Source organism: Oncorhynchus mykiss, chromosome 10 (genome assembly GCF_057628025.1).
Source record: "Oncorhynchus mykiss isolate SJ-2025 chromosome 10, ASM5762802v1, whole genome shotgun sequence".
NCBI lineage: Eukaryota > Metazoa > Chordata > Actinopteri > Salmoniformes > Salmonidae > Oncorhynchus > Oncorhynchus mykiss.
The window spans coordinates 47,273,382-47,290,147 of NC_143031.1; the positions used below are offsets into that span (position 1 = coordinate 47,273,382).

The following is a 16,766-nucleotide window of genomic DNA, read 5'->3' on the forward strand; positions in this document are numbered from 1 at the left end:
GAGTATTGACGAGGACAAGGCTGGAGATCACTCTGTCATGCTGATGGAGTTCGAATAACAGACTAGAAGCTTCAAAAGGAGGGTGGTGCTTGGAATCATTGTTCTTCCTCTGTCAAATATGGTTACCTGCAAGGAAACACGTGCCATCATCATTGCTTTGCACAAAAAGGGCTTCACAGGCAAGGATATTGTTGCCAGTAAGATTGCACCTAAATCAACCATTTATCGGTTCAACAAGAACTTCAAGGAGAGCGGTTCAATTGTTGTGAAGAAGGCTTCAGGGCGCCCAAGAACGTCCAGCAAGCGCCAGGACCATCTCCTAAAGTTGATTCAGCTGTGGGATCGGGGCACCACCAGTACAGAGCTTGCTCAGGAATGGCAGCAGGCAGATGTGAGTGCATCTGCATGCACAGTGAGACAAAGACTTTGAGGATGGCCTGGTGTCAAGAAGGGCAGCAAAGAAGCCACTTCTCTCCAGGAAAAACATCAGGGACAGATTGATATTCTGCAAAAGGTACAGGGATTGGACTGCTGAGGACTGGGGTAAAGTCATTTTCTCTGATGAATCCCCTTTCCGATAGTTTGGGGCATACGTAAAAAATCTTGTCCGGAAAAGACAAGGTGAGCGCTACCGTCAGTCCTGTGTCATGCCAACAGTAAAGCATCCTGAGGCCATTCATGTGTGGGGTTGTTTCTCATTCAAGGGAGTGGGCTCACTCACAATTTTGCCTAAGAACACAGCCATGAATAAAGAATGGTACCAACACATCCTCCGAGAGCAACTTCTCCCAACCATCCAGGAACAGTTTGGTGACGAACAATGTTGAGGTGATAACTAAGTGGCTCTGGGAGCAAAACATTGATATTTTGGGGCATGGCCAGGAAACTCCCCAGACCTTAAACCCATTGAGAACTTGTGGTCAATCCTCAAGAGGCGGGTGGACAAACAAAACCCCACAAATTCTGACAAACTCCAAGCATTTATTATGCAAGAATGGGCTGCCATCAGTCAGGATGTGGCCCAGAAGTTAATTGACAGCATGCCAGTGCGGATTGCAGAGGTCTTGAAAAAGAAGGGTCAACACTGCAAATATTGACTCTTTGCATCAACTTCATGTAATTGTCAATAAAAGCCTTTGACACTTCTGAAATAATTGTAATTATACTTCTGTATTCCATAGTAACAGCTGACAAAAATATCTAAAGACACTGAGGCAGCAGACTTTGTGAAAATGTATATTTGTGTCATTCTCAACTTTTGGCCACGACTGTGTATATATGAATGAATGAATGAATGAATGAATGAATGACTTGATCAAGGAAACAAAAATAACTACAGCTTTACAATGATAGTGAAAACTTGGAGAAAGTTTGGGGTTAAGTGGGTTAAAATCTTAGACTTTAGCAAGTCTTCATTCATATAAAAAATGATAGAATCATTGAATTCTCCACGTGGTCTGTATTAAAGGGAACTTCATTTAATATAACCGGCATTTAACATTCAATATTGGTGCACAATTTCTACTTAAAATATCAAAGGGACGCAAAAGGCACTCTTTTCGTGGAACGACACAGGTGCTAACCGACAGAACAATTCTCATCTGTAAAAATAAACTGTTCAGGAACACAGGTGACCAGTAGACAATCATGTTCCCCATCTTCCACCTCTTCCAGGTAGTGTGCTGGCTGGCTCCATAGACTGTCTGGAGGCGGAGCGGGGCTGTGTGCAGGATGAGGGCTGTATGGGGGTGTACAGGGTGCTAGAGTACTGTGCTGCTGAGGAGGCTGTGTCGCCCCTGGGCCCAGACGCCCGACGTGAGTGCCTGGAGGCCCAGAGCGCCCTGCAGCACTACCACCCCCTCCAGGCCTGCAAGTGTCAGCGCGGCTCCCGCCGGGAGGAGCTCTGCCTCAGGGTCTACTGGACCGTCAGATTCGCTGGTGGGTTTGACTGTGTTTATGTTTTGTATTTTATCTGTTCGATTGTATTGGTGCGTGTGAGGTTGTTTCTGTCCTTACGGCCTCTGTGTTTTCACAGTGTACGATGAGAACGAGGTGTCTCCGTATGAGGATCTGGAGTTGGAGTTTGTGAGGCACATAGAGATGACACGCATGGCCTCGATCATGGCAGGTAAATGCTGCTCACTGCTCCGTCGATACACAGCTCTCTCTTATTGAAACATCTCTGAATAATTGGCTCTGGCTATCTACTCCAATTTCAGAGCACTCTCATCTGAATATGCCAGAGCGCAGAATAACTGATCAATTTACGAACGCTCAACACCCATGGGATATGGCCGGTGTCAGTAAACGTCGGCAAAAGAGTGAATTTAAATTGTTGCCAGTAGCAGTTACAGTCACCACTGCTCTGCTAGGGCGAGTAAAATGGTCAGAGTGAGGTGTTCTCTCATTTGTGTCTGGAAGCAGCTAGCAAGCTCGCCAACGTTAACCAGTTAGCTTGGGAACTTGACTGTCAATGTGTGGTCAGAACGCTTGGATCAACCCTACTCCTCGGTCCAATCGTCCAGTGTGGGCTCTGAACGCGAACGGACAATCTGACAACGCTCTGAATTTACGTACGCCCAGGGCGCACTCTGAGCACACTCTGGCACCCCAGAGTGAATTTACGAACGCACCCCATGTCAGTCCGGGACGTTTTTGCGTTCCAGAATCATATATTTTATGGTTTTGTCTTCCTTTCTCTGTTATTCATTGCCCCTTTTCCCAAAACACAACCACCTTCTTCCATTCTTCTGTGTTTTCTCCCTCTCCTCCCAGCTTCCTCTCTGCCTCTGGATGGGCAGAACCAGTGTTTGAAGGCAGCCCAGGACTGTGGTCTGTATGAGAAGTGTGGTTCTCTGAGGTCGGAGTATGTTGTGTCCTGCACCAAGCGGCCACCGGGCTCCGACGGCAGCTGTAACAGACAGAAGTGCCACCGAGCGCTGCGACGCTTCCTGGAGCGGGTACCAGAGGAGTACAGCTTTGCCCTGCTCTTCTGCCCCTGCTCCGATGCCCTCTGTGGGGAGCGCCGGCGGAAGACCATCGTACCCTCGTGTTCCTATGAGGAGAGAGACGGCAAGCCCAACTGCCTCAGCCTGCAGGGCTACTGTGCCAGGGACAAGCTGTGTAGGTGAGCTGAGCTGGCTGGGGAAACACGGTTACTGGGAGGTGTGACATCAGACTAAACTTTTCCACTCAACTCTAAGTACTGTATTGAGGCGTATTAACAGTTATAATCACAATACAAAGATTCATAACTAGCGTAGTATTTGCAGAGGGCTTAACTGATTTCATTATAGCGCATGGGTGTGAAGGGAGGTTTTGTAGCGAATGTGAGGGTAGACAAAGGTGGAGAGGACTGGATCTACATACAGTAAGTATTTCATGAACTACCACCTGAATCTTCAACTTCAGATCCTTATATACACAGTACAATAGTTACAGTACAACGAGTTCAGAGGTTTGAGTTCCCTACAGAGAAAAGGTTGTTCAATAATCTTTTTTTATTTTTCTCCCCAATTTCATGGTATCCAATTGGTAGTTACAGTCTTGTCTCACTGCTGCAACTCCAGTACGGACTCGAGAGCTGTGCGTCCTCCAAAACACAACCCAACCAAGCCGCACTGCTTCTTGACACAATGCCCACTTAACCCAGAAGCCAGCCGCACCATTGTGCCAGAGGAAACACCAAGCACCTGGCGACCGTGTCAGCGTGCACTGCACCCGGCCCGCCACATGAGTCTCTAGTGCGCGATGGGACAAGGACATCCCTCACGGTCAAACCCTCCCCTAACCCGGACGACGCTGGGCCAATTGTGTGCCGCCCCATGGGTCTCCCGGTCGCGGCCGGCTGCGACAGAGCCTGGACTCAAACCCAGAATCTCTAGTGGCACAGCTAGTGCACTGCGTAGCTAGGTTTCCATCCAATTTGCGACAGATTTTCATGCAAACATTCTAAAATCTGCAGAAATGGCTATGCGTGGTGACGTAGTTAACATAAAAATAACTTTTTCCGTTAAAATACCATATAACGAATGAAAATACAAGTTAAATGGGTCTCCGTCGCACTTGCATCTCTACTGATGGTTTTGCCACAAAAACTATTGCATTATATAGAAGGGCGGGGGGGGGGGGGTAAGAGTACCTACATTATGAGATTATTATGGATAAGAGCGATATTATTTGTATTTGTCAAATGACAGCCAAGCATCGAGCATTGTCTTACCAGAATAAGACCCTCAAGAAGATCCTACTGTAACGGTTCTCCTCTTCTTCTGACGAGGAGGAGTAGGAGAGATCGGACCAACGTGCAGCGTGGTAAGTGTCCATTTTAGATTATTAAACTGAACACTAAAGAATACAAAATAACAAAGCGACTGATACAAACGAAAACCCAAACAGTCCTGAACTGTGAAACAAACATTACAGGAAACAATCACCCACAACTCAAAAGTGAAACCAGGCTACCTAAGTATGGTTCTCAATCAGGGACAACGATAGACAGCTGCCTCTGATTGAGAACCATACCAGGCCAATCACAGAAATCCCAAAACATAGAAAAAGGAACATAGACAACCCACCCAACTCACACCCTGACCAGAATGTGACACCTACCATATCGAACAAACAAATTGTTAATGTTTCCATCAGCCCGGTCATGACTTTTTTTTTGTGCGCCAGGTAATTTATTCACATAAATGACTGGATGGAAACATGGTTACTCATAACATTGATGACATTCATAATAATAAAGACTAAAGATATGTCGATACGTCTCTGGGTCTGGCTCTGTCCCAGGCTGCAGTGTTTTTATTCCACCGGCTGCTCAGAGGTGTTTTGTATGGATGAGTATGCTTGGGGAGCAGGTTTAGAGGTGTTAGTCTGTGAATTATGAATGCACCACTGGGTTTGACTAGCAGAGTCTATTTCCCAGTGTCCCTATAAAGTCAATATTCATGCCACAGGTAACATCCAAAGCTAATATTCGATATGTTTATAACAGTGTAAATTTGGTCAACAGAAATAGTGATTAAAATAAATAAACACACACATTTTTCAGTTGCAATTGAGGAGACTATAACTGACTAAATAGACTAAAAAAACTATAACTAAAAAAAAAGAAATCATTTCAGTTGACTAAAACGAGACAAGATGAAATTATCTCTGACTAAAATCTGACTACTAAGTGGACTGGACAAGAGTTTTTGGTAAGCACAATTAATATTAGCAGCACAGATGCGCAGGGCAGTTGTGTTCAGCAGTGGGAAGGACACACCACACCCGCCACACACAGCCTACACCAGCTTCGTGAGCTGTAAGGGGAGCAACATTTAAAACCCGCCACACACAGCCTACACCAGCTTCGTGAGCTGTAGGGGAGCAACATTTAAAGCTGTAGGGGATAATTGCGTTGTTTGCTCTATAAACTCTTCGTTCATATGCCACCGTGATATACAATAAGGCCATGACAACAAAAAGACAACTGTCACACTGGCGGAATAAATTCAACTACACGTACGTTTGTTTCATCACAAAACCAGAGGGCAACATCTGTCCGGTGAAGTCCACAAAGCAAATATTGCAAACCAACAGTTATATCACCTGCAGCATGGTCAAGCAAGTTCATGTTTTTGACAGTTTACTAAATGCATAACGACTGATTTAGAACCATGGAGTTGCAGGCAAGGCAGCACAAAGACGACAGGAGCACTGCCTCCGCTATTCCAGCCCCATTTCAACTTAAACATTTAAACGTTGTCAAATCAACAAGGCTGTATACTGAGACAGACTAAAGAAGGATTTTTAAGCCTTGAGAAAATTGAGACATGGATTGTGTACGTGTGCCGTTCAAAGGGTGAATGGGCGGGGCAAAATGTTTCAGTGCCTTTGAACAGGTTATGGTAGTAGGTGCCAGGTGTACCGGTTTGTGTCGAGAAACTGTAACGCTGCTGGGTTTCTCCCCGGCCAACAGTTTCCCGTGTGTATCAAGAATGGTCCACCATCCGAAGGACATCCAGACAACTAAAAACGATTTAGTCCAATCAATGTTGCTAAAGATCATGTGGCTGTGCATGGTACTGATTTATGTCTGTCTGTGTGTGTATGTGTGCGAGTGGACATGTTTAACTATTCTTGTGGGGACTAGAAGTCCCCCCCCACCCCAAGAATAGTAAACAAGCAAAAATGTGACCAACTGGGGACATTTTGTTTGTCCCCACAAGGTGAAATGCTATTTCTAGGGGGTTTAGGGTTAAGGTTAGAATTACTGTTAGGGTTACAATTATGTTAAGGGTTAGTGTTAGGAGCTAGGGTTCAATTTAGGGTTAGGGTTAGGAGCTAGGGTTAGGTTTAGGGTTAAGGTTACGTTTTTGGGTTAAGGTTAGGGTAAGAGTACAGGTTAGGGTTAGGTTTAGGGTTAGGGAACAAAGGTTTTTGAATGGGACTGAATTGTGTGTCCCCACAAGGTTAGCTGTACAAGGCTGTGTGTGTGTGTGTGTGTGTGTGTGCGCAAGTAAAAAAAATAAAATGTTTGACTCACCATACTTGTTGACTAGTTGAACACCAATGCCATCCTCCTCTCATTCATGTTGGCAAAACAGTGAATGTTTTAGAGAGTAGTAAGTACTCAGTAATGTGTTGTATTGGATTTGCTCCAAACATCACACTTTGTATTCAGGACAAAAATATAATTTCTTTGCCACATTCTTTTTTCAATTTTACTGTAGTGTCTAGTTGCAAACAGGATGCATGTTTTGTAGTATTTGTATTCTGTAGAGGCATCCTTTTTTTTCACTCTGTAATTTAGGTTAGTATTGTGGAGTAACTACAATGTTGTTGATCCATCATCAGTTTTCTCCTATCACAGCCATTAAGCTCTGTAACTGTTTTAAATCACCATTGGCTTCATGGTTTTCTTCCTCTCCTAGATGAGGCAGTCATTCAGACCCATAGGGCGGCGAACAATTGGCCCATCGTCGTCCGGGTTAGGGGAGGGTTTGGCCGTCAGGGCTGTCTTTGTCCCATCGCGCACTAGAGACTCCTGTGGCGGGCCAGGTGCAGTGCACGCTGACACGGTCGCCAGTTGCACGGTTTTTCCTCTGACACATTGGTGCGGCTGGCTTCCGGGTTAAGTGGGCATTGTGTCAAGAAGCAGTGCGGCTAGGTTGGATTGTGTTTCGGAGGATGCACGGCTCTCGACCTTCGCCTCTCCCGAGTCCGTACTGGAGTTGAAGCGATGAGACAAGACTGTAACTACCAATTGGATACCACGAAATTGGGGAGAAAAAACCCAGAAGAAAATAACTATTATTGCACACAAATCAAATCTGACAAATTTATGGGCTTTCCTCTGACACTGCCTATTATATAGGTCCTGGGTGGCAGGAAGCTTGGCCGTGGTGATGTACTAGGCCATACTCACTAGAGGTCGACCGATTTAATCGGAATGGCCGATTAATTGGGGCCGATTTCAAGTTTTCATAACAATCGGAAATCGGTATTTTTGGACAACGATTTTGCCATTTTTTTTTTACACCTTTATTTAACTAGGCAAGTCAGGTAAGAACACATTCTTATTTTCAATGACGGCCTAGGAACAGTGAGTTAGCTGAATAACAGATTTTTACCTTGTCAGCTCAGGGATTCAATCTTGCAACCTTACGGTTAACTAGTCCAACGCTCTAACCACCTGCCTCACGAGGAGCCTGCCTGTTACGCGATTGCAGTAAGAAGCCAAGGTAAGTTGCTAGCTAGCATTAAACGTATCTTATAAAAAACAATCAATCAATCATAATCACTAGTTAACTACACATGGTTGATGATATTACTAGTTCATCTAGCGTGTCCTGTGTTGCATATAATCAATGCGGTACGCATTTGCGAAAAGGAAATTGTGAAATTGTGTCACTTGTCTTGCGTTCATTGCACACAGAGTCAGGGTATATGCAACAGTTTGGGCCGCCTGGCTCATTGCGAACTAATTTGCCAGAATTTTATGTAATTATGACATAACATTGAAGGTTGTGCAATGTAACAGGAATATTTAGACCCAGGGTTGCCATACATTAGATAAAATGCAGAACTGTTCCGTATTTCACTGAAAGAATAAACGTTTTATTTTCGAAATGATAGTTTTCGGATTCTACCATATTAATGACCTAAGGCTCGTATTTCTGTGTGTTATTATGTTATAATTAATTATATGATTTGATAGAGCAGTCTGACTGAGCGATGGTAGGCACCAGCAGGCTCGTAAGCATTCATTCAAACAGCAGTTTCGTGCGTTTTGCCAGCAGCTCGTCGCTGTGCTTCAAGCATTGCGCTGTTTATGACTTGAAGCCTATCAACTCCCGAGATTAGGCTGGTGTAACCGATATGAAATGGCTAGATAGTTAGCGGGGTGAGCGCTAATAGTGTTTCAAACGTCACTTGCTCTGAGACTTGGAGTAGTTGTTCCCCTTGCTCTGCATGGGTAACGCTGCTTCGAGGGTGGCTGTTGTCGATGTGTTCCTGGGTCGAGCCCAGGTAGCGGCGAGGAGAGGGATGGAAGCTATACTGTTACACTGGCAATACTAACGTGCCTATAAGAACATCCAATAGTCAAAGGTATATGAAATACAAATCGTATAGAGAGAAATTGTTTTATAATTCCTATAATAACTACAACCTAAATCTTCTTAACTGGGAATATTGAAGACTCGTGTTAAAAGGAACCACCAGCTTTCACCTGTTCTGAGCAAGGAACTTAAACGTTAGCTTTTTTACATGGCACATATTGCACTTTTACTTTCTTCTCCAACACTGTGTTTTTGCATTATTTAAACCAAATGTTTCATTATTTATTTGAGACTAAATAGATTTTTATTAAAATAAAAGTTTTCATTCAGTATTGTTGTAATTGTCATTAAAAATCATTGTCATCAAAAATCGTCCCGATTAATTCGGTAGCAGCTTTTTTTGGTCCTCTAATAATCGGTATTGTTATCGGCGTTGAAAAATCACAATAGGTCAACCTCTATAGCCTACATTAAATGGCTATTTCTGCTCTTTTCCTGCAATCCATCAAACGCATATGGTATTATAGTTGTCTCTGACTTGTGGTCAGACTCGCTTAGGTGGAACAAACTTAAACTTTTGCCTTTTTTCAATGCTGATTTGAATGTCATAGAGAAAGCAGAAAGGGGCCCCAAAAAATTCTAGAAGTAATCATCTAGTTTTTCAACATTTTGGAACTTTCAGATAGAAATGTGCTATGTAGAACAAACATGTCTCTCTGACATGTTGAATAAGGAATAACGTTGGCCTTATTCATGGAATTTCCATATGCATCGTACGAGAATGCTTTGCAACTGAACTTGGCCCTGGTACCATTCCCAGTAGCCTCAATGCAAATATTTGGTGGCACAGAAAGAATGGAAAAGGGAGAGCAAATTGTTTATTGAATAAACTCTTCTTGGTACTACACTATATCACACTGGGTGAGTAACTTTATTTTAAGTTCATGTTGACCCAGTGACTCAGACTTGAGCACTTGTATCACGACTTGAGCACTGGCTCTCTGACTTCAGCCATAGGGACTCGTGACTCGAGCACAGGGGACTTGGGACTCGATTTGGACTCGAGGTTTAGTGTCTCAACTACATCATTGGGTGAAACAGTCATTAACTCCAGTTCAAAGTCATTAGCCCCCGTTCTACTTTTGGACATCAGTGTGGCTGTGGCGTCTGTGGAATGCCGATAACAATGGCAAGGACACAACCAAGTGATGGAGGTGCAACCCATTCCACTTTGCATCACCATCTGGTGATTGCGCTACTCTCTCTCTCTCGTTCTCTCTCTTTTTCGCTCTCTTTCTCCCTCTGCACTCCTGTGTGTCTTGTTTGTTTTGTATGTAATATCTACGTAGGCTGAATTAGGAATTTACATGGCAAAATAATTCTTAGATATATTTATTCTGTTGGGAAGAGAATAGGATGTTATGCAGAAAAAAATACTGTATGTTGGTAAGACAATGATATGTATGTTGGATGTCAGTGATTTATGTTTATTGTAGGTTACTGAGGGAATACAAATGGGATGTGACTAAAACGTGACTAAAATGAAAGGACATTTAGTTTACTAAGATGGCCCACCGTTTTCATCATTTTGACAATAACTAGACCTAATCATTATTCAACAGACACAAATGTGACTAAGACTAAATTATGCTTTAGTCAAAATGACTAAGACTAGACTAAATGTAAAAGAGTGCCAAAATGAACACTGGTTCATAATAATGGCGCAGCACCTCTCATCATGCTTCAGATAATGATTTTAAAATGTCTATAAAATAAACATTGCGTGTGCTAACACTAAGATTCCTAGGTGGAAGGTTATCTTTCTGTCGGCTTTCATGTGCTGCCTTTCGCTAGGTACTAAATCCCAAAAAACATAATTGCAAAGGTGCCCTCAGAAAATTACATCGCCAAGTTGCCAACCCAGTATTGGCACCTGTTTACAATTATGTTTGTCTCCCTTTGTGTGTGTTTGGGCGGGTTTGTGTGAATGTGTGTGTTGGTGTGTGTGTCTGTCAGATCTCGGCTGGCTGATTTCCAGCACAACTGCCAGCCCTCGTCCCATTCTCCCTCTGGCTGCATGAGAGAGAGTGGAGCCGTCTGCCTTAAGGCCTACGCAGGACTCATAGGTGAGCTGGAGAGAGAACAGGATCGAGGGGGTGGAAGAAATTAGATAGAGGGAAAGAATTGCAAGAGGGATTAACAACACAAGGAAGAAACAATGGTAGAGAAGGAGTTCTGCGTTGACCCCAATGGCCTTATAATCAGATCATTGTTAGCTCTTGCTAACCACAGGGTATAGGTAGGCACTCATTTCATAGCCAATTGCCTTGTTTGGCTTTGGATCAAACGTTCCAAAGTTCGTATAGAAGTCAAGCCTGCTGACACGTCTCTAATCAACAACCTCCTCCAGGCACCATCATGACCCCCAACTACGTGAACAATATCAGTATGGACGTGTCCCAGTGGTGCAGCTGTGAGGGAAGTGGGAACCAGTGGCAGGACTGTCTGCGCGTCCTGCACATGTTTGACAGCAACGTCTGTCTGCGTGAGTAACACTCCCTCAACCGCCTACAATGCTATCCCCTAGAGGCTGCTCCAGCAATATCCCTGGTCCTGTGAGCCCACTTGAAATCAGCAGATCACACAAATAGATTAGCAGGCGCTCTGTAGCCCGGTAGCCCTAGAGAGCTGCCTACTTGTTCTGTATGGTATACTGTAGCCCAGCACTTAATTACAATATTGATGGACAGCAGTGTTAATTGAAACTGTTTCATTCGTATCTGATTCCCATATTGCAACTGAGGTGAATAACTGAACGATTGCCATGCCTTAAGGGTGCAATGCCCAGTTGATTAACGCATTCATGGCTGCTATGAATAATGGAATGTTCTGAGGACATTTGGCCTCATCGGCAGTGGGTATAATGGGGATGATGATAATGTGGGTGGTGGTGGTAATGATGATGTCTGCTGTTGTGTCTCAGGTAATGCTATCAGTTATTTGGGTGGCTCTTCCCCTCGCCCTGTGGAGAGCACTACTCTGCCACCTCGTCGCCACGCATCTGCCACCCCCTCCCCCCGCATCTTTCAGGACAAGATCAATGTCAACGTTTTATCAGAACGCAACAGTGTGAGTATAAGTACTCTTCGTTGCCTCACCAAACCCAGACTGCTTAAATACTGTACAGTAACTTTAAAAACAATGGTGGCCAAAAAGCTTGTTCCTTGGGTTTTTCTAGAGTAGGTTCTCACTAGGATGTTCTGTGAATTGCATGCTGACCTACGGTGTGACGTGAGTGCCAACAGAGCTGCCTGAGTGTCAAAGTTCACACACAGAACTGACCTGATATATATACTCCCAACACATCTGACTCAACACAGGGCTCACGGTCACAGTCAACACATTACTGTGGCGTTGAACAAGACCCAGCACCTCCCTTTTTACCTTCACTTCCCTTTATTTCTCCCTATCTTTCTGTCCCATTTCCCTATCTCTCTCTCACTCACTGTGTGTGAGGATTAGCCAGAGGTGTTTGCAGGAGGGAGCATCAATCCTCTTGTGTTGATATTAATGTATTCACACCCATCTGTCTCCTCTCCCCCTTTCTCTTGTCATCCTAATCCCTCTCACTCGCTTCCTCCTCTCCTCCGCTACAATCCTTTACACCGTTCCAATCCCTCCCTCTCTTCTTTCCCCCTAACCTCTAAACCTCCCTCCCTCTGAGTGCAGGTTGTAGATGTTCCTCTGTAATACACTTATTTTCTTCCACTTTCTTCCCCTCACTCTGGTGATCTTATTCTGTGACCACTACTCTCACCTTTCTTTCTAATAACAAAGATGCTGACACCTTTCGAATCGGGATTCAACACCCTACATTGAAAAGCAACTTTTAACGCTGAGTTGCTTTTTTCTCTGTCAGGAGGCTCATGATACCCTACCTATTCCACACAAATAATGGATCGTTTTAACGACCCTGTTTACTGCCAAGATGTTTCATATTTACAGCAAGCAGATACACTATGGACTGACTGTATGTGATGGTTAATTACCTGCAAATTCCATTCTCTCTATTCAGGGGTGCAACTTTCACAGGCGACGGGCGGGACATGTCCCCTCCCCCACATTCTGAAATTGCATTTTTGTCCCCCACCAGTTTTATCATTGGAATGTGATACAAAACGAGGCAATTGTGTGCATTAGGACCATGCGGACGCCTACCAAGCAGTCGGGTAGGCTGTTTGGAGTGTTTATCCGACCAGATAAAAAATGTGTGTCCCCCACTTCTAAAACCAAAGGTGAGCCCCTGGCTCTGTTTGAATTCTGAATGATCACATTCCCTCTCTCTCTCTCAGGTGGAAGACACTGAAGAGGAAGAAGAGGAGGAAAGTCAGGAATTCAACGTTATCCCTCAATATTCTGAGAAGGAGAAGTCTAGTGTGGGCTCCGGGGCCCGAGGGGGCCATAGAGGAGCGGCAGGCCAAACAGTACCCATGCTGCCTCTGCTGCTGCTGCTGCTGCCCGCTGCCATGCTGGGCTGGGGGTGTCAGGGTTAACGAGCCCCCCCCTACTACCTCCCTTACGCTCAGCTACGGTATCACATTCACTGGGTCACCTCCACCATGGCAATGAGATAGAATGGACTGATGGGGAGACTTAAGGCTGAGGGAAGAACGACCACAAGGAGGAAATTGACATTTCTTCTGTTATACATTACTTGCTGTATTTCTGTTTTCCTTTCTTACTTTCCAACGACTGGTCCTTTTCTGTATTCTCTATCTTTCCTCTCCTGCTCTGTCTACTTGCGATCTGTTTAAGTAGTCATAGCTGCCCATCTCTTTGCTCCTCTCTCACGTAAGTAGACGTAGTTGAACAACCTGGGCTGATAAATAAGTCGATGGCTGAATTAATAAGGTCTGTCTGGATGAATCGATATGGCTGTCTGTCCGGTGCCTGTCTCAAGATTGGCTATCCAGCTCCACTCTCCCTCTTCATGAGGAGCTCATCGCCCAAGGCCAGTAACAGCACCTATCTCCAAGAAAACATGACCAGTGATTGGTGGAACCATGACAGTTCATTCCTTTGATTTTTGTGCCATGCCTCACCTCGCTTTTTTTCTTTCTCCTTCGTTAACTTCCTTTCTTTCATCATCCCCTTGGATACGAGGGTTGTTGGGCAAGCCACTCTGTGCTAAACCATAGAGACCTCTGTTGCACTTCCTTCCTGTCTCTTATGTTGCTCTCCTTGTTTGCACCCTCTTCACCACCTCAGACTAGATGCCACTGACCTCTCCAGTTTGTACACCACTTATTCTCAGCCTTGTGGAGGAGATCTGAGAAACCCACCACAGGCACAATAATTATACCAAATTTGAATGATGACAACGGCAGAGGAAAACAACATAAGCAATAAAACATGAAATCAGATGGCTCTACGGGCAGGTGCTGGGGCCGTCTGGATTTGAGCTCAGGGGAGAGAGGAACCAATTTGCTGCTGTCTGTAGTTCACAAGTGCTTTCTATCCCTAGGTGTTGTTATAGTTTTGGAGAGACAATATCACACTTAGCTATACCTTTCCTGCCTGTGTTTGAGTAGGAGGAGATAGGGAGGGCGGAGAGGGGGCACTATAGAGCCTCTGGCAGCTCTGATCATTGAGCATCACAATTGAGCCTCTAAATCTTTTGCTGATGTTAATGTTTTTTTTTTTTCTCGTTTTTTTTCTTTGCATCCCTCATTTTCTTGTGAACTTGCAAAATGAACTCCCACCTGAGGGGAAGTAGGTAAAGGGGTGTGGGTGGTGGTTAAAGGGGGGAACCACTCTACTGTGGAATTGTGTACGTGACTTGTATTCATCGACTTCTTTCCGTTCTAGAGGGAGATGTTAGACCTGACTCGTGCTCTCACCGATAATACATGATGCTAAAAAGAGAGAAATATTTACAGGGCATATATTTGTGCTGCAGCTCTTTACATCATCGGCCACCAGTGAGGGGAGTCGCTGGGACTTCATTCGGAGTATTAATTAAGCAGGCACGATGGCATCCGTACGGTCTAACACCATCTCCAATCTGGACAGTGGCGTTCATGACGACCGCTGTTCTTTTTTTAATAGGCACTGTCATCTCTCACTGCCTGGCAAGGGATCCTTATGCTAGTGATCATCAAAGTGAGTGACCGCACAAGAGATGACGTGAGAGCGACGAGCCTTGATTTACACACTGAAACAGCCTAAATAAATATGAGCGTAAGCCATACGAGCGAACAGCAAGAGGGAACGAGCGTGCCAACTCTAAATGTATCACGTTGGTTTTGTTTGTACAGCTGTATTCACACATATTTCCCCCATGGCCAAAATGGTTTTAATAATATCCAATGACGTTAGTGCTGACGTTTAGTGCTGACCCATGAGGGCGCTTCTTGAGGTCTGTTCGGTTTCGATTCGATTATTTAAAAAATAATCAGGGTTTTCGATTTCGGTTTCAAATCTTCTTCTTTTTTTTTACCCCATTAAATGCACCACGCACTATGTGGGTTGAATTCTGTAACACAGAATAAAAAAGTGAAAGTCCCATGGTGGTAGTGACTGTCCATTACTGCTCATCACTTATTAACCATCATTTATTCACATTACTTTGCTTTAATACAATATTTTGTTTTATTCGATGGTTTTATTATTTCATTCCACGTCATCATCTCATCTCTGTAGAGCTGCCGCCTATGCTGTCTGACAAAATCACTATTTTAGTCATTCTTCAAAGTAAATAAGGCAAACTTATGACTTCTGATTGCCAACTATCAATCACTTAAATCATGTATTTTCTGCTTTCTGCAACTGCTTTCTATCCATCTCGTACGTCCTCTCTTCTCTCCGGCTCCATTATCGAGGTCTCCGTGTGGAATATAGTCATTGTAGTTAATTGCCACATATTTCTGCGCTAAACTATGTAGAATATTATCCTGTTGGAAACTACAACTCCCTACTACAATCCCACAGTTTGCGCTTGATATGATCTATTTCTACAGAAACTTAGCAATGTGCTCACAGAAAAAAAAGGAACTAAATGAAATTCATCACTGAGAACTAAAATATGTCTTGTGATCGATTACTGGAGTTGCAGAGTTGATATAAATAAATCCACAGAGAAAGGGAGAGGTAAGAGGGAGCGAATGAAAAAGGTGCGACAGTGGGGGATTTGGGAAAGATGGGGAGAGTGACAGGCGTAGATGCAGAGAGAGAGAGAGAGAGAGAGAGAGAGAAAGCAAGGGCTCTTAAAAGCTTTCAGTAGCATTGCTGTTGTAGTCAGGCCCTCTCAGATTTATTTTCATGCCTGTGGCTAAGAGGCGAGTGTCTGTTCCACTCTATTACTCCTGTGCTTTAACGTCCTGAACTGTGTGCCTCCACCTCAGTTTGGCCTCACAGACCGAGAACGCTACTCTCCCGTACATGCATTCCCATCACTCTCTGCCACCGTGTGTATTTTACAATCATCTGCTGCCCCTCACAGACAACATGCCTCTACATCTTCTACCCATTCCTCTTTTCTTTTTCACGTTGAATCAACAAACACTGTACCATCAACTACTTGTACAAAGCTTTATTTAATGGTATGCTTTAAACAGAAAATGTGTATATATTTTTGTGTTTTCTTTTCTCTTGTTGTAATTATCATTGAGAGTGAGCTGTGCCATATAGGGCTGGATCTGCCCCGTTGGATCTTATGTATGCCTCTTGTAAGTGTATATGTACAGGTTATGGTCAAGCATCTGTCAGTCTCTCTGTCTGTTTGTAACAGTGAAACACTGTTGTTCTGCGGTGTCCTGCTTGCGTTGACCTTGATATACATGTTGATGGTCATTTTTAGTATGGTATATGATGATCATCATGTTCCGCGTTAGAGTCACACTGCTCATTTACAAAGCCGATGCCACCAAGCCCCGTACAGTTGTGTAAAATTGGATTAGCTGTCTGAATCACACCACCTCTGAGAGTTGTTGAATGAACACTCTGTGGACATGGTGTAAGGCCACTTCTTGAAAGTGATCCTCAGTTGGCAAGCTGGTTAACACGTTCAACTTGAGGAGTTGCCGGCCTCTCTGCCAGCCCTCTAAAACAGTCTTGGGCTCTGTCCATTAGTATCAAAATGGTCGCCATTTAGAAAATGGACCCTTGTTATTTGTGGATGAGGCCAGTGAGAGACTAGAAACTACCCAAGTAACA

The 16,766-nt window shown here is 44.2% G+C and overlaps 1 protein-coding gene across 1 annotated transcript in view; it reads left to right on the forward strand.

Moving 5' to 3' along the window:
- Nucleotides 1-15,808, forward strand: part of LOC110534111 (GDNF family receptor alpha-4) — a 44,481-nt gene extending 28,673 nt beyond the window's left edge. The window contains exons 2-8 of the mRNA XM_021618784.3: nt 1,675-1,938; nt 2,036-2,128; nt 2,776-3,127; nt 10,569-10,678; nt 10,963-11,097; nt 11,536-11,681; nt 12,905-15,808. Coding sequence (XP_021474459.2) covers nt 1,675-1,938; nt 2,036-2,128; nt 2,776-3,127; nt 10,569-10,678; nt 10,963-11,097; nt 11,536-11,681; nt 12,905-13,105 — 1,301 coding nt within the window. The 3' untranslated portion in view covers nt 13,106-15,808. The remainder of the gene's footprint in view (nt 1-1,674; nt 1,939-2,035; nt 2,129-2,775; nt 3,128-10,568; nt 10,679-10,962; nt 11,098-11,535; nt 11,682-12,904) is intronic.
- The last annotated feature ends 958 nt before the right edge of the window (nt 15,809-16,766 follow it).